General features: G+C 37.3%; 1 protein-coding gene across 1 annotated transcript in view; it reads left to right on the plus strand.

The window, feature by feature from the left end:
- Window positions 1-18,421, plus strand: part of hpse2 (heparanase 2) — a 50,367-nt gene that overhangs the window by 21,069 nt on the left and 10,877 nt on the right. The window contains exons 4-6 of the mRNA XM_086258107.1: window positions 5,607-5,780; window positions 6,765-6,936; window positions 13,815-13,862. Coding sequence (XP_086114233.1) covers window positions 5,607-5,780; window positions 6,765-6,936; window positions 13,815-13,862 — 394 coding nt within the window. The remainder of the gene's footprint in view (window positions 1-5,606; window positions 5,781-6,764; window positions 6,937-13,814; window positions 13,863-18,421) is intronic.

Raw genomic sequence — 18,421 nt, forward strand, 5'->3', positions numbered from 1 at the left:
AGATGAACCACTGGAGCTGCTGGAAATTGTAGCCATAATGGAGGTGGCGATGATAAATGCACTGAGCTTGAGTTTTCCTGGATATTTGGGCAGTTTAATTCCAAATCTTTCATGACATCATCTTGCATGTTGTAACCGCACGTGTTGTGTGTAAGTATAAATGTTAGATTAATTTTAATCCATCTGGTAAAGCCTCATAAACTGTCATCAACAATTTTCTCCAGCATGTTAACAATAATTTGATTGATGTATTGTTTCAGAATAGCCATTTCCACCATCTTTTCCCCATTGAGTTTACAGTGTGCGTTTCACTGCAAACTTTAAGCCAGTGCGCTGTGAGTTTTTACAGCTGACAGAGAAAATTACAAGCACCTACAGGGCGGCAGTGTGCTCAGTGTGATTTTATTTCATGCATAACTCTCTTTTCCACCTACATCTACAAAGTTATTAAATCATTAGAGGAAAGAAAAATAACATAAAAAGTTTTAGAATTCATTTTAGATCATCTTCATTAGCAGTGTGGACACTTTTCAAGAACTCTGGAAACTTGACTGCCACATGTGCATCTATGGAAAACATATTGTGTCCATAAACAGGAAAAAAGACTCACAATTAATTTCTCTAAACAGCCTTCTACCCTGTCTGCACATGTCTCTTGAGGATTCAGTTTTGATTTGGCTTTTAAAGCAAGCCAGAACTCAGCTGCAGTCTTTTTTTCTGTGAGCGTTCCGGGTATTACTCATGTTGTGGGGACCTAGGTCTGTTTACACAGTCAAATTATGCAGACATGTCATCCTAATGAGCACAAAAGCCAAGTCCTATGGCATAAATCATAACATTTTAAAGGTGAAGGCATTAAGAATAGGGTATGGTTACATTTTGGGTTTGAAATTTGTGTGTGTGAATGTGTGCACACACCCACTCCAGACTGATTTCCATTCAACTAGTAGTTGTAAATTGTGTTGGCAACTTTGTTTCGGTATTGAATTAAATATCTAATGAAAACAGAAAACTAATTTCTGCTGTGCTTGGTATTTTTGTCTCCCAAGGCATAAATGGTGGAGAATGCATGGATATACTCTGTTTTTGATGCTCAAAGCAAGAAATGTTTTCATAAATCACTGAAACTAAATTCCAAATGATCCCTCACATTTTAGGCAGGAAAGGCTACTTGTTCTGTCTGCATATCTGTAGCCTGCATTCACTTTCCTCCCAGTACACAAAAACATATGTTGCAGAGTAGTCTGGAATGGTTGCAATGTTTTTGTGTAATGTATACTCTCAGTTAAATGTGGTTGTTCACTGACAATAAAAATATAGTCTTAATATAGTATCTCTGTGATTTAAAAGAAATCCTGATGGTGCTTCATGTTTTAAGTTCAAATTTTAGGTTTTTATATTTATGCCGTCCCTTGCTTTTTTAAGCTCTGTTGTGTGATCCTCGTCTCAATCTGTTTTTCATAACTTTTATGAAATTTTAGTGAGGCTGTGTGATATAACGAAGGCGAATCTAGCAGCTCAAAAGTGAAACAAATCCAAGCTGTAATAGCAACAACTTTCATGTAAAAATACACCTGTCCTGTCAGCTACAGTAACCTAGTGAAAGCACAGTGCTAGAAAAGAGTGGGATTTCATTGGAAACTTTAAATGGGTGTCTGCTCATGTGGGTGGTATGTAAACCAGTAAACACTGTGTGAGTGCATAGAGGCCTGGTGCAAATAGACATATGTGTACCTCAGTGTTTGAAGGAATATGCAGAACTGCAGAAATGAGGCATATCGCTGACTGATGCTGCCGGCCGCTCTGCTTCACAGAGCCGGCTTTTCTATCAGATAGACAGCTTGACAATATCCAGACTCCACTCTTTCCGCTACACACAAACACACAAAGGCACGCCAGCAGAATCACACATATAAGCAAATGCACACCCGTGCACACACGGCTTTCTGGGGTTTGTTCTGCTTGTTTCTGGCTGGACTGTTTGTAAGATAAAAGAGAAGATTGTAGCTGAGTACAGTAAAGTCTGACCTCTTAGACAGGCTTTCATTGTTTTGTGTGTAATTGAGAATTTTGAGACCTGTTTTAAACCACATTACAATGTAAGACCTGTTTCTGAAGGATTTAGTTTTCTTAAAAACTGAAAGCTGAATAATGATAAGTGCTTCAGAGATATTATTAAATGTAATTGGGATGAACAGAAAAGACAATTTAATGTTTGCTTTATTGATTATCTGTGTCTAAGTTTGTGAGTGATTATCCAGAAATAGTAAGTTCTGGTATTCCCTTCAGAATTCCAACCACAGTATGTCTCTGGAGTTCATTGAATCCTGGAGCATTTGTGCTGTAGCATCACACAGATGTGATGGTGAGCTATAACAGATGAAATAGATTAATTTACAGTGCCTTCATTTTGTCTGACCAAGATCACTGACTTGTATCTTAAAGGCTTTTTAGTGTCTGCATAGCTTTATGTATGGGGGTCAAGTTTGCCCCAGTAAGTCGCAGATTTTCTGACATCAGGATAGCAAATATACCTGTTTCTGCTTTTAAGAAAACACATGATCTCCACCTCCTAGATGATAAGCAAGAGCTTTGCTATGCTGGGCTATGCTGTAATGTATGTTCTTTACAAGCTGCTGTCAGTGTGAAAAAGAGACTCCAACAACTGCTCACCAATGGGCTAACAGGGGATTGCTTTTATTTTAAAAAGGAGACCTTATCAACAGAATTTTATATATTTTATATATTTCTTTTTTACCCATAATCGGACACACAAAATGGGTCTAGGTCAGCCTTAATTTCAACTCTTCTTTACAATAAGTATAAATACAGTGCTAAGACTGCTAAAGCTGCAACTAATCATTTCGATTACTAGTTATTTAACGAAAATCAAAAATATGTCCAAAAATTCTGATAATGATAGAGGTCATACCTTTGCAGGTACCAAGTTGATTTCTTCAGATATTTGGGGGGGGGGGGGCATGTTTATTTTCCCTGTTCATTTAACTTACAGGAGAAATGACAGATCCTTTCATTTGCTAAGCTGGAATCATAGTATGCATATAAATAAATATGCATTTATAAAGTCTGTATAATAGATCCGTTAGATGAGTATGCTGTCAAACATGCAATTATTTATCTAATAGTCTAGGTGAAAAGCAAAATTTATGTTTAAAATTACTGAGTGCAAAATATCTTTTAGCACCTTCAGCTTATACGACAACAGTTACAGAATCAGAATCAGAAACTTTATTGTCATTGTCATGAGAACTACGAAATTAAGAATGGTCCCCGATCATTGCATCATCCCTAGCAATATCAAAATATAAATAAAACAATAAAATTCAATAAATAAAATAGATAGAATACTTAAAATACTAATAAGATATAACAGTAAAACATTCACATACATTCCCACACACATGCTTCAGACCGTGCATAGATTAACACAAGAGTGGCGTGATGGACATTACGTGTGTTTCATAAGCTTAAGACCTAGACTCGGTATAAAGATTTAGCAGTAACCAGCCTGACATGCACACATAGACTCTTATTTTACACACTGCTCTTAGATCAGCCAGCAGAGAAACAGTATTTTTAGTAGCTTGATACATCTCATGATGCTTTTATGATGTGTTTGCAGGCCTGCTAGCTGTGTCTTGCAGTAAGGCTGGTTGCCTTCTGCTCAGATATCAGGTGAGGAAAGGCCTGGAATCACTCATCTTGACAGCCACATCTGGCCCTACTTTCTCTGTCCAGTTGCCCTCAACTCTGCTGCTGCAAACAGACGCCACTCTGATTCCAACCACAAAGGGAAGAAGTTACAATAATAGCAGTTATGATAATAACATTATTGATAGTTATTAATGAGACAGAGAACGGGGAGTTTACCCAGGAGATATACACTCCCCAAAAGAGCTTTGTGGAATAAAGCTATTGTTGCTGCAAACATTTTTTGCTTTTCAGGCTTTGTCCTGCTATTAGCAGAGAGCAGATTAATGCCAGGTGCAACAAGCAATCTTTCTGTTCTCTCTATTTGCTCTTTGGATTATACATAGCCAGTGCTCTACTAGAAATAAAGGGTTGGAGTAAATGCTGAATACACAAACACATTTGAGTTCAGATATAACTTAATAAGCATTACTCACTATTTAAATGTGTCCTCTGTTGAAGCTAGTTGTATCCATTTTTAAATACTATGCCTTTTATTGGCATGACACGTATCCAAACCTTTTACATGCACACGAGTCTGCTCTGCATTTGTCTTCATTCCACTTTGGACAAAGCTATCATTTGGCAAACTCAGGTGGTGCCAAATCCAGAGCTGAGAGCAAATTCTAGCAGGAACCAGACCTGCACAGTCTTCATCTGGTCCCTGTTGAACCTAGGAAGTAAGGGTTAGAGTTCAGGGTAATATTTACATTAATGGAATGAATCCAAACAGATTAAATTTCAAAACAAGAGCCTAAGATATCCAGGAGCAGCCTACAGTCACACATTAAAATATAAACAGACACTTTTGGCACTCTCACTGTATGCCAACATCTGCAGTTGGCCTTATCCTCTACTGCATAGGGAGAATAATGTGTTCTAATGAAGACAGCAGACATAAACATGAGTGAGCAGTCAGCTGCAGAACAGAACAATCCTGTGCCTGATGCTTTGAGGAGCGCATCACCACAGGAGTCCATGATGGGAAAATCAGTCTGTCTGCATTCTTCTCACTGAATGTTGCTGAAGGAAGAAACTCTGCTGTCGTGTGTAAAAATGAACACACGAAATTCAGAACTGGTTGCAGAATACATTCCAGGTATATCCTGCACCACGTGCAGTCAGTTTATTCAAGTACATCTTACAGAGTACTTACACAGTATGGCTAAGGAATGTTGTCCTCTTTGGTTGTTTGAATGGTTTAGTTTGAAAGCTGAAGTGGTGGAAGCAACTTTGTACACAGTTAATCACAACAATGTTACCTACGCCACAGACAAGATAAACATTCCTCAAAGCTGGGCTCTATTTCTGGTTGATTTACTTCTATTTTCACTATGCGAATAAACTGATCAGTTGATCCACAAAGAACTGAGCAGAACCAGCTTAGATATTGTTCAGTAGCTAATGTAAAAACAATTAATTATTGGAATTCTCATTTTGGATTTGTTTTTATCATAACTGATTAATTATCTTAAGTTTTTAAGCAGGTTTCATAGTACTCACAGTGTAAATACAGTAGTATACACGTGACACAAACCTATACTGCTCCAATTTTGTTTCCCTCCAAGTCTGAAGGTATGTTTTGATAAAGCTGACTTTAAAATAAGTATAATAAAAGTGCATAATGTTACATAATGTCAACACCTTTCCATCTTCTTCTTTTTTTTTTTTAATGAAAAGAAAATGTAGCCGGTTGCAAACATACATAGTTGTGGTGCAGAAAGCACCACAGATATGGTTTAAGGGCTACTGTATACATAAACATATAGAAACAGAGGGCATGTGAATCAGGGAATCCATGAGTTACACATGTTTTCTATCATGTTCATGTGGTCATATGATTCCATACGCGTAAAAAGAATCAAAGTTACAACTGCTTTGTGGGTTTTTCCCAGCCAGGTCTTTAGACAAACTGTACAACTTTGCCGACTGTGCTGGCCTGCACCTGATCCTGGGGCTCAACGCACTACACAGAAATCCAGACAACTCCTGGAACACCTCCTCCACCCTCAGCCTCCTGAAGTACAGCGCTGGGAAGAAATACAACATCTCCTGGGAGCTGGGCAATGGTCAGTACAGCAACATACTTCAAACTGTCTACTAAAACACATGACTTACAATCATATCTGCAGTTTTGATACTATTTAAAATATTTAGAGGAGTAAAAGGAAAAGAAAGCGTTTTAAAGGTAACATACTGTATAGTTTTTATTGCCAAAATCATATCATTATTCTCTCTGGTTGAGTGTAGTAAATTAAATTCGAAGTATAAACTAAATGCAGTATAACAGTTCATGCTTGTATTGTCACTTGTAATACAAATTTGTTACAGAACTAAAGTAAACTGTTGCAGATTTAATGAAGGATTTTTAAGTTCAGTAGCAGTTAAAGGGTTAATCCAAGGGTTCGCATAGGGGTAAACTATTTTTTTCTTTTAATTTTCTGAAAATCTAAAAATACCCTCACATTAAAAACTTATTATCACCCTTTTTTTCAGCCTAAGCCTAAGAGTAGCAGCATATGTCTAATAACTTTATATGTGACTGCAACAAAGGAAATAATTTCAAGTAAATTGCTGAGGTAGCACAAGATATAGAGGACATTTATATGATGAATTAAAGGTTATCTTTTAAAATGTGCAGTTAATCATTTCATAGTTCTCATAAACAGCATATCAACATGCACTAATAAAGCAGACATGTTAGCAGCCTATGTTTTTAGGATGAAACAGCCTGGTACAGAAAAATCTTCAGTGAAGTTGTTAATCAACAATGAGTCTGCAAAAGTTCAGTCTTTCTCCTTTTGTAAAAATGCTTCACTCTCTTAGGCTTACTGATTCTGCAAGGCCACCCTGTGTGCTTTGGCTATTCCCTTGAAGCAATGTCCATCTGTCTGTATTACTGTGAATTGGCCAATTATCCTTTTTTTCTACTGGCTGTTGGATATTCTAAGAGCAGGATCAGACTACAACAACAACATCATTCTTTGTCATCTTCCCAATGCTGCTTGTATAAACTCTTATCTTCCTCAGTCTACTGTGTCTTCTCTTTCCAGAGCCCAATGCGTACCGCAGCATGGTGGGTCGTGCGGTCAACAGCACCCAGTTGGCTCAGGACTACACCAAACTACGTACCCTGCTGCAGTCTGTGCGCTTCTACCACCGAGCTCACCTCTTTGGCCCCAACGCAGGACGACCCCGGAAGAACGCCATTCTGCTGCTGGATGGGTGAGTCACCAAGTAAAACAGGGATTGGCCAGGATTACACTCCTTCTTAGGCTGTCCTGCTGGAAAAGAAAGGGGGAAGGTAGCGGAAAGTATGCTGCAGTAGTTTATGCATTAAACACAGTAAAGCTCAGTAAAAGTTTTACGCACGCACACACACACACTCACACTCTGTAGTTGTATTCAGTGTTTATGGATTCCCACTCTGCAGGTTTTAGGGTCTCAGCTTCAGTTATACCATGTCAGCATAAATAAAGTGTCATCTGATTGATAACGTGATGGCGCAACGTCCCACCTGCTTGTCTCACCCAGAAGCTGCAGCAGCTTTGGATTGACTCTGGTCGCTTATCTAACCGCCCTCTTTCAACTGCAGCCTGTCCTCTGCAAAGGTTGCATTGTTACACTTGGTAGCCAAACCTTTACAACAAAAGACTAACCAAGACATTGTCACAGTGTCATTGTGTAGTATTATTCACCAGCATTTGATACAGATTACTATAATCTTTGGAAAACAAAAAGGTTTTCAGACATACTTTCTTTAGCTGGCCAAAATTTTATTCAAGTTGACTGAAAGCAAGATTAAATTGTTCGGACTCTGTTTCACTGAAAATTACTGTGTTGTTTTTGGACAAGTTGTATTGTAGCCACACAATATTGTAGCCCCACGGTTTATCTATCTTGCATTCACAAGCTGTAATTATCTGGCAGATGAAAATCAGAACATTAACAATTCACGGGCAACGTAAGATCATGATGTGAATATGGAGCACAAAACGGAAAAGTAATACCTCCTTTAAGGCGCTGACTCATTTTGTATTGTCTTTATCAATTCATCAGTTCAATGAAGTCTGTCCAAGTATATTTTACAAAGTGTGGCTCACTGAAACAAACCCTTGAATTTAGGCAAAAGAAACATAATTTGTTGTGATCCTTAGAAATTCAAAACTTCAATGACAAAAGATTTAAAAAAACAAAACAAAAAAAAAACCTCCCCATCTTGTTCTTCCACAAACCACTTTTCCACTGGCAGTGAGCATGTAATTGGCTGTCTTCAACTTAACCTAATCTTAATTCAAAATTAGTTTAAGGCTTGCAGTTGATCAAGTTGGTGATTTACAAAATGCACTTTGGATACAAATAGCAAATCAGTGCCATCAGAGAATAACACATTCTCCTCTTTTCACTAATGATTTGGAAACGTTTGTGCATAACTTTAATTTGGATAATCTAATAGATAACAATAGTGATTGTTAACCAAGACAAAAACTTTTTTAAAAGCGTAATTTGACCTTGCTGCATTACAAATAACGAACCCCAGATTGCCTCTCACAGGTATGTAGGCTTCTTTGGGTATTACTACAAGTCTTAGTTTGTTGAAATTCATTTTAGACAAGAAATTTATCCTTAGTTCTGTCAACCAAACAGCTGACAGTATTCCTCAAACAAAATCATTATTTCCAAAAAAGTAACGCCTTTGTGAGCTTTTCTGTCTGTTGAAATGGAAACAAACTTGACTAAAATGAATGCATCACTGGCCCAGTACAACAAACAAAGGGTGAAAGTCAAACATGGAGGTATATACACAACTCTGTCAGTGTTGGACAATACAAATAAAGTGTGACCTTATGGTGCAATGTTTGCTTTTTTTCCACTGGATAATAAAATAATTTAGTACTATCAAAATTACTTTTTGCCCTTTGTTTTTGACTTTATGAGCAGTATATAATAATTTGATTGATTGTTTTAAATTAGCCTGACTAATACTGGAATTTTGGAAATGCATACACTATCCAACCAATAAATATATACATATAAAATGTATTTATTTTTTTTTAGATTTTCCACTATGTTTTTTTGGCAATCCAGTTTGAAGTTTAGCACAAAGAAACCAAGTGGCCATGGTTCTGTTGCAGACATTGAGAGAGAACTGTAAACCACAAGGTTGAAATTGCACTGGTGGACAAACAAACGACACCATATGTACGTTACCTCAAGCAAAAACGTGAAAAGCTTCGTTGTGGTGCACAGGGGATAATATATTCATTATATATATCTATGATAGGCCAAAATCAATAATAAAATTGTCGGACTCTATATTAAACTCACAAGGGTGGTGTATAAAAAGCTAGTAATATATAGAAAAATGTTGTTATGATCATTTAGATGTTGATAACTTGACAGATATTTTACGTAACATCTTCATGTTTTAAGATGTTACGTGGGGCCCTTATCAAGTCAATCTAAAGTTTAATTACTTTATTCAGACATTCAGTGTGCAATATTTATAAAGCAATTTAAAAACGACCACAGCAAATACAACGTGCTGCAACCAAAAGTGAATAAATGCAGGACCGTTAAAAACAACTAGAATAGAATAAAAACACAAACAAGCTCCCATAATAAAACAAAGGCAAGTAAGATCAATGTATAATGCCCGGTCGAAGGCCAGAGAGTATAAATGTGTTTTAAAAATGGGCTGTGGAGGTGACTGTCTAAAGTGCACAGGCATTTATTCCATAAACTGGGGGCAGCAATGGAGAACGCTTTGTTCCCTTTTAGCTTCCACTTAGACTTTTGTATATGTAAAAGCAACTGGTCAGATACACACAGTCATAAACATGACAATGTTGGGAACATTTTGCAATGTCTGATAGATTTTGGTGAATAAATGCAGATGTTAGACGTGCTCCTGCGCAGCAACCATGAAAACTTAACATCTATTTTGTGTGGCTGAAAGGAAGCTATATTCTGCGGTCCACTAATCTGTCACAAGAGGTTTAGGAGATTTATTACAGAGCTAATAAGACAATTAGAAGTGATGGAGGTGGGATATATAGTTCTGGTTTTAATTTGTTGAATAAATGGGGTCAGCATGTCATTTAACCAAAATACCATCTATAAAGTAAATTGAATATGTTTATGTGTTAAAATGTTTTCACATGCACAAGTATATAAGCACATGTGTACTTAAATTCACAGGAACAGTTTAATGTCTCAATATATGTTAGCCTCTCGGCAGCCGCACACATTTTGACAGGTAGTTGGAAGACTATGGAAAAAGAATAATTTGGTATGGATCTGTCTCCACTATGTACTTGAACTACTTAAATCAGTGAAACCGTTAGGAGCTGCCTTTTATCTCACTGAGCACTGACAGTTCAGATTTAGTCAGAAGCAAAAAGGTGTATTTTTTTGCTCACATGTGTGTATGTGTACTGTAATAGTCAGACTGATTAATGAGCAGTGTTATCAGAACAAAGGGAGGACATAGAAGATGAGTAGTGAGAAGAGGAGGACGATTGAGAAGATGAAGAGTCGAGAGCCGGAGTACCCATGGGTCATGGGTGTCGCATTTAACGACACGACGATTCTTGTGTGTTTGACACTGTTACGAGGGGGTTGCTCATGTGTTTGACAGCCCAACTACTCTGCTGCTCTCAGGAAATAAGATTAATTAGATGCTGAGCAGCTCAAGAGTCCAAATATCTGAGCTGCACAGACTAAACAAGCCAGCCCAGTGAAAGTTGTGTTTCTGTGACATGATGTTTAGAGACGCACATTTTGGCATGTCTGACAAGCTGTTACAGCCAAATATGGAGCGATTTGGGTCAGGTAGATCAGGAAACATACACAGATGCAAAGAGGCGACTCTGTGTTTGCACGGTGTTTGTGTACAGGATGATTCTGCTCTCAGATGATTTTCCTTTTATTGATAACAATTAAACTGAAAATTAACAAATCAAATCCTCAAGCTATAGAATCAGCAACTCTAATTAGTTAAAAATAATAATAATAAAACTAGTAGTTTGCAGATTTGCCATGATACTTACATTTGTTTATTTTCAAATTCAATGTTAGACTGAATATGTCGTGAAAGGGTGTGCTTAAGGGATTGAACAGAAATATTGCATTCACTTTTGAGGGACTCAAAATATTTTCAGAGGGTTCAATTTAATTGTCCTTCTTATTTAATTATTTTATTATATGTCTTATGGATAGGTGTAGCATATCTTTATACAGGGAGTGCAGAAGTATTAGGCAAGTTGTGTTTTTGAGGAATAATTTTATTATTGAACAACAACCATGTTCTCAATGAACCCAAAAAACTCATTAATATCAAAGCTGAATGTTTTTGGAAGTAGTTTTTAGTTTGAGCTATTTTAGGGGGATATCTGTGTGTGCAGGTGACTATTACTGTGCATAATTATTAGGCAACTTAACAAAAAACAAATATATACCCATTTCAATTATTTATTTTTACCAGTGAAACCAATATAACATCTCCACATTCACAAATATACATTTCTGACATTCAAAAACAAAACAAAAACAAATCAGCGACCAATATAGCTACCTTTCTTTGCAAGGACACTCAAAAGCCTGCCATCCATGGATTCTGTCAGTGTTTTGATCTGTTCACCATCAACATTGCGTGCAGCAGCAACCACAGCCTCCCAGACACTGTTCAGAGAGGTGTACTGTTTTCCCTCCTTGTAAATCTCACATTTGATGATGGATCACAGGTTCTCAATGGGGTTCAGATCAGGTGAACAAGGAGGCCATGTCATTAGTTTTTCTTCTTTTATACCCTTTCTTGCCAGCCACGCTGTGGAGTACTTGGACGCGTGTGATGGAGCATTGTCCTGCATGAAAATCATGTTTTTCTTGAAGGATGCAGACTTCTTCCTGTACCACTGCTTGAAGAAGGTGTCTTCCAGAAACTGGCAGTAGGACTGGGAGTTGAGCTTGACTCCATCCTCAACCCGAAAAGGCCCCACAAGCTCATCTTTGATGATACCAGCCCAAACCAGTACTCCACCTCCACCTTGCTGGCGTCTGAGTCGGACTGGAGCTCTCTGCCCTTTACCAATCCAGCCACGGGCCATCCATCTGGCCCATCAAGACTCACTCTCATTTCATCAGTCCATAAAACCTTAGAAAAACCAGTCTTGAGATATTTCTTGGCCCAGTCTTGACGTTTCAGCTTGTGTGTCTTGTTCAGTGGTGGTCGTCTTTCAGCCTTTCTTACCTTGGCCATGTCTCTGAGTATTGCACACTTTGTGCTTTTGGGCACTCCAGTGATGTTGCAGCTCTGAAATATGGCCAAACTGGTGGCAAGTGGCATCTTGGCAGCTGCACGCTTGACTTTTCTCAGTTCATGGGCAGTTATTTTGCGCCTTGGTTTTTCCACACGGTTCTTGCGACCCTGTTGACTATTTTGAATGAAACGCTTGATTGTTCGATGATCACGCTTCAGAAGCTTTGCAATTTTGAGACTGCTGCATCCCTCTGCAAGATATCTCACTATTTTTGACTTTTCTGAGCCTGTCAAGTCCTTCTTTTGACCCATTTTGCCAAAGGAAAGGACGTTGCCTAATAATTATGCACACCTGATATAGGGTGTTGATGTCATTAGACCACACCCCTTCTCATTACAGAGATGCACATCACCTAATATGCTTAATTGGTAGTAGGCTTTCGAGCCTATACAGCTTGGAGTAAGACAACATGCATGAAGAGGATGATGTGGACAAAATACTCATTTGCCTAATAATTCTGCACTCCCTGTATACTAAACAGTTCTGGTGTTCATTCCATTTTGGACTTGGAGGCTGTTATTGTCTCTTCAAATGAGCAGAAATTGCAAATGAAAAATAAGTGGAACCAACCTTAAACAGTAAAAAAATAAATAGTTAGAACTGACCTGCTCAACAATTTTGTTCATTTGGAGGATAGAGTGCACTGTTGAGCTAGACAACATAGAAATTCATGGACACTGTGGAAGATAAGTCGTAGATGATCACAGGATCCTTTCCATGATTAAATAAAATCACTACAAAAATCTACCCTAATAAAAGACTTTTGACAAGACAAGTGAAAATAGAGGTTCTACACTACCAGCTCAGTCTTATGTAGGCAGATGTGACTAAGAGCTACCTTTAATCTGAAGCATACTACATCTCTTGGGTGAAGAGTGAAGGCAGTGTAATGCATGGACAAGCATGACTTTCAGTGTAGTTTGCTGGTGATGTGACAAAAGCAGATGAATGATGTCAGAAGTATAAAGTATTGCAGTCTGTGTTTAGCCTCATTCCCAAAGGTAATTCTTTAGCACATCACAGTACAGATGGAGAGTTACCTAAATCTGTAAAAAGGTTTTGAAAGATCAGGAAGTGGAATATTCCACATTGGCTTTGTTTTTGCAATAGAGCTGCATTTCACTTGCAGACAAAACCAGAGGTAGAAAGAGCCATGAAGGAACAGTAACTGAAGACAGCTGCAGCAAGGGTTTGGCAAAGCATCACAAAAATATATGGACCCAACAGTGACTGTCAAACCATGTAATTATGCTATGTAAGCTATATAACTATGAAAGAACTCATTTTTATGAGCGAAATCTAGACTGCTGCATACACATATTTTAAAATGACAGGAAATCTGCATAATGCATACACACCATTTGCTGTCTTTTTAAGGAGCTCTCAGCTGTTAAATTACACTTTTCTTATATTTATAATTTGTCTTGATTGATTTTCAGAAATTTGCCTTTAATCCTGAAGTCTAATTAATTACCAATTGCTTACCTGCTAAAAGAATGAACACTGCAACACATTTTATGACAGTTGGCAAAGAGTTTTAGTGAATTATGGCTTTTGTCACCTAGATAGATTTTGTTTTCTTCTTGAGATAAAGTGAAGGTGACATATGTGCACTTGAATTAAAAATATTTTTGTTAAATAAACTGAGCACTAACAGTTAAATGGGTAAAATGTTGTAATATTCATATAGCCATATTGTAATTGTGTAAGGAAGACATAGGTTGTCATATATTGAAGACAAAATACAACGAATCAGTTAATGACATTTGTGTTTTCTTTCAGGTTCATGAAGAATGCTGGCTCTGTTGTAGATGCAGTTACGTGGCAACAGTAGGTATTTTACCCTTTCATTTTTACCCTTTTTTATTATTTCATCTACAGAAAAACGCAGAATTAACCTACGTTCTTCTGAAAGAGAGTAATTCAAAACCATATATCTAACAGCAGAGGCCACACTGTGTTTTTGTACCAATATTGCAAATTTGTCAGCACAGTTACCAAGAGAGACTAATGCATATTCACCAAACCGTGTTTATCCTGCAAGTGGAACAACAGGAAAAGGAGCCTAAGAGACAGTGTGTGTGTTAAATTAGTAACACCTGCCATTTGTCTGTTGCACATACTGTAGGAATGCATACAAATGTATCACTGGTTTGATCTTTTTCCCCAATGTTTTATCTGTATCTTTTTACACCCACATGTAAAATATGTACAAAAAGGCACATTGAGTGTAAACTAAGACAAACCCTTTGTGTCTGAGTGAGTGGTCATTAAGGTGAAGGTCAGGTCTAATTAGGAGAAATTAGATGAAACAGAAGGTGGAAGGGCTGTCAGTAAGGCTTGGAAAAACACCACCCACACTGTTAAAATCAAACCATATGCTCTGGCTCACTCCCTTTGTCAATTAGCCCGTTTTACACAAGAGGTCCAGATTCCAGTCTAACCAGGCTGCGTGACAGAAACTCTGACCTCTACAAAAGAAGCCAACCTAATAAAAGTAGAGACCACTCATTAACACGTCTACGACATAGGTTTTACTCTAGTGCAGCTGTCTCAAGTTGTTTTGAGTCAGACGTGCTTGGTAGGAAAAAAGCACTCGATTTAAACCTGTTTGGAAAGTGTTGTGAATTTGTTAGTATACGTCTGTCTGTGGCTTACAGTCGGAGGTGTCCGGTCGGCACTTGTGGTGATGAAACGTGTTGGTTATGATGTGAAATATTTGTGTACCTCCAAATCTTGAAACAACGATATGTGGTTTGCATTATATTATGACATTTTCTCACAACATTGTAGTTTGACATTTGCAGCATCTTGTCTCAGTTAATGCTTATCCATGTTTGGATTCACCAGCAAGACATGATCAGTATGTGTAGTCGTTCTCTATTAAACTCCCTGATTTTGTCTCTGTCTTCTCTGTATTCACATTTCTTTCTGCAGTTCAGTATTAAGTTTTCTTTCATTTTAGAGGCCTGGATGTCTTTTTTTTTTTTCTGTCATGGTGCTTTAACCCTAAAACCAGATATATATATTTTATCCAAGGTTTGTGATGATAAAACATCTCCATTAATACATTAGAGGTGAATAAAAATGAACTACACTAAACAAAAAAACCTATCCAAATGTCAGGACCTGTTTTGAGGGCCTAACATCCCAGTAGTGGTTGCTTTAACAAGTTTTGTGGATGTTGGGAAATTTTTTTTTTTTTTTAAATCAAGCTGAAAATGGTGCTTTTTCCTCTCTTGGGCACTTTTAAAAGCACCTCCCTTTTTTAGCCTGACAAGGCACATATAACTTTAGGTCAATTTTCGCGAATCATTACATTTTACAGCAAAGACAGGTTTGAGCTACTGTAGGCTTAGTTTAGATTAGGAGTAGGTTAATATTACACTACCAGATGGTAGTGTGTGCATCTGTGAGATAGTGGAAAGAGCTTGTTGACCTGTTAACTCAAGTATTGCTAACTTAATTTTACCTCTTGTCAGTGTGTAGTGGGGGGACAGTAATGTATGTGCACTTAATAAAACAGGGAGTAAAGAATGGGCTTCACACTGAGCTCACACTAAACTAAAATAAGACATATAAATCATCTCAATAAATATATTGTTTTAAAACAAATTACATTTAAATTAACAATAACACTGACATCTATCCTGAAATTAACAGCACACATTTTTGGGGGAATTCCTGTTGATTGGTTTTTAAGGTAACTGTGATCTATCAGTATTTCAGTCAAAATCTGACTTGCATTATATCGATAGGTTTTTATAGATTTCAGTGAAACATTTATACTCCTGAGAAGATGGATGTTAATGCCGATTCCCTGACTTATCCTCAAGCCATGCCATGTGGTTGACATTTGTGGTTTTCGACAAACTTTAATCACTTTGCTACACCAAGGCTCTCCAGCCTTATGTATAGTGAACTGCCTTACCAACAGGGGCTGCTTCTTGGTGAGAGATTTAAATTAGTTTAAAGTGTGTGAGGACATGGTGCCAGGTTTAAATTTGACCAAGAAAAGTCAACAAGACAGATTTACAATTTTTGAAGTTGCTGTTTAGTTGCCCCTGAGCAAAGCACATCTGAGACTAATTGCTCCAGTGGTGTGGACATCTGGGTGTGAAGCAAACAAGCAAGCTCCCTCAGTTAAATGCTCTAATAATGAAAGGCACACTTTGACAAACCTCTCCTTTCAAATGAGCCCTTCTTGATTTAATCATTGTGGCCTTAAAGTGCATTAGAAACATTTTTTTTTTTCAAATATATATGTTAGTTAGTTTCACTATTTCAGCAGTGCTGCTTTTTACAAGCCAGGCTAACATGTTACAGCCAGAGGTTTCTTGTTTCCTGTCAGAATGGCAGTGGTATCAGTTCTTATTTATAGCTTATGTAAAGGGGGAGAAATAGATGTTAAAGGTGAAAATCACAAAGGGGCTGTAAATTTACTTGTGAAATCCTAAGGGATGCTACATATTCTTCAGCCGTTACGTAATTATGATTGATCTAATGATAACCTGATGGTCCACATTCAAGGAACACATCCTTTTCTTATTTTGCTACCCCTCTGCTTACTCCCAAAATCTCTTGCTACACCAGATGGACAATTTTCGGTGCCTCACATGCAGTTATTAAAAGTAAGTTGTTCTACATTGTTTATAGTTTAGGGCTTTTAAAAAACCATTAGCAAAAAATTCCACGAGTGCAAAAATTAGTAACAGTCTTCTAAAAGTATCTTCTGTGATCATTACAAATCAAAATGATTTATCTATAAATAAATAAATAAATAAATGTACCATTTCAGCTAAATAGTTTTCAAACTGTGGTACTGATGCAGTTGCACCTCTGCTTCTGTCCATCCTTGTCTGAACTGATTACATCTGTGTCTCTAGGCTGTGCCATATTTTGGTGTTAGTGGAGTGCTAGATACTTTTGTAAGTGAGCTGTCTTTGATGTGGTGCTGGCACTTGGAGAGAGCAGTGGAGAACAAGCTGAGCAAGTAGATCTTTGTCTAAAAACATTCAGTTCCTGTGTTGTAAATTTTTGCATTTTAGTGAATTTTGGAACGTTTAGCCCAAAGTAGTATGCCAAACATTGAATGAACAAAGGAAAATTTTGTGGTTTTGTTTGAGGAGCTTGGACCTGAATACTAATTCAAAGTTTTTGGTCAAAATACTTGAGCATTGTTTGCATAATTTTGTGTGTGTGTGTGTGTGTGTGTGTGTGTGTGTGTGTGTGTGTGTGTGTGTGTGTGTGTGTGTGTGTGTGTGTGTGTGTGTGTGTGTGTGTGTGTGTGTGTGTTCCTGCACTAATGAACCACCAAGTTGAGTGTTTATCTTAAAGGCTAGTGTTGCTTTTTTACTGGATGCTTGTATATACTCTAAGCAAAATTAACCCTAATGGTAATTTGTAGTGTAAGATGTAGATAGAATTTGTGCTGTCTTATTCTGTTTCCATATATGAACTGGAATTTCTTCCCTTAGATCTAGACTGAAGAATTATTGTAAGCTCTCAGAAAAGATGACAGGATAGCCAAATAATTTGTGTAAGGCTATGACTTAATCCGTGCATTGTTTACAGTTTGAGGCCAGGAGCTTGGGACTTCTCCAGTGCTATGAGGAAAATTTCAACAAGGTTAAGCTCAGATTGCAACACTGCTTCACCCCACATAAACTAAATTCAGCTCTGTTCTCAGCAGTTTTGTTGGCACATCTGTCATTTCTGTAGACCTTTCCAAAAAGGTTCAGTAGAGGTTCTAACATAGTTTTTGAATTTATGAGCCCTTAGTTGTTATGATTATATGGTCTAATACTCTACTTTCATAGTATTTACAGTACCATTCTTACTTATGTTGTCCCCATTTATTTTGAAATTTTGATTAAGAAATATACTAACTAGCATTCTCCAAGAGACCTAAGTGTGTCTATTAAAAATTGATTGAGGAGAAGAAAAAAAAACAATTTTACATAAAATATTTTTTACTTCCATCTTTCTAGAAATTTGGCTATATCTTATAACATGTGCTGCTTTTAAAAATTTAGAAAAGGACACATCTACATTATTCCACCTGCTATGCATGCTTCGTTTTCTGATGTTTGTGCAAAGGATGATATTTAATGACATCACTGGGCTTAATAGTTGTAATTTCTTTTCACCATTATACCATTGATCACCCTGAATATTTTCATTTTTAATTTATAACAATACCCAGAGGATAGCATGTAAGAGGTGAACACTTGCTGCTGTCTTTTAAAAATAAATCATAACTATTTACTGAAGCAGTCGGCTGGATAATGAAACACTCAAGCTAAATATGGAAAATTTTAATATATAGGACTCTGGGATACTTTTGACAATATAACTGAGCAAGGCAGTTCTTTGTTCATAGAAATGCT

This window comes from Aulonocara sp. 'chitande type north' Nkhata Bay, linkage group LG13 (genome assembly GCF_057382095.1).
Source record: "Aulonocara sp. 'chitande type north' Nkhata Bay isolate Kocher_YH1m ecotype deep benthic linkage group LG13, A_spYH_male_GT1.1, whole genome shotgun sequence".
In the NCBI taxonomy this organism is placed as follows: domain Eukaryota; kingdom Metazoa; phylum Chordata; class Actinopteri; order Cichliformes; family Cichlidae; genus Aulonocara; species Aulonocara sp. 'chitande type north' Nkhata Bay.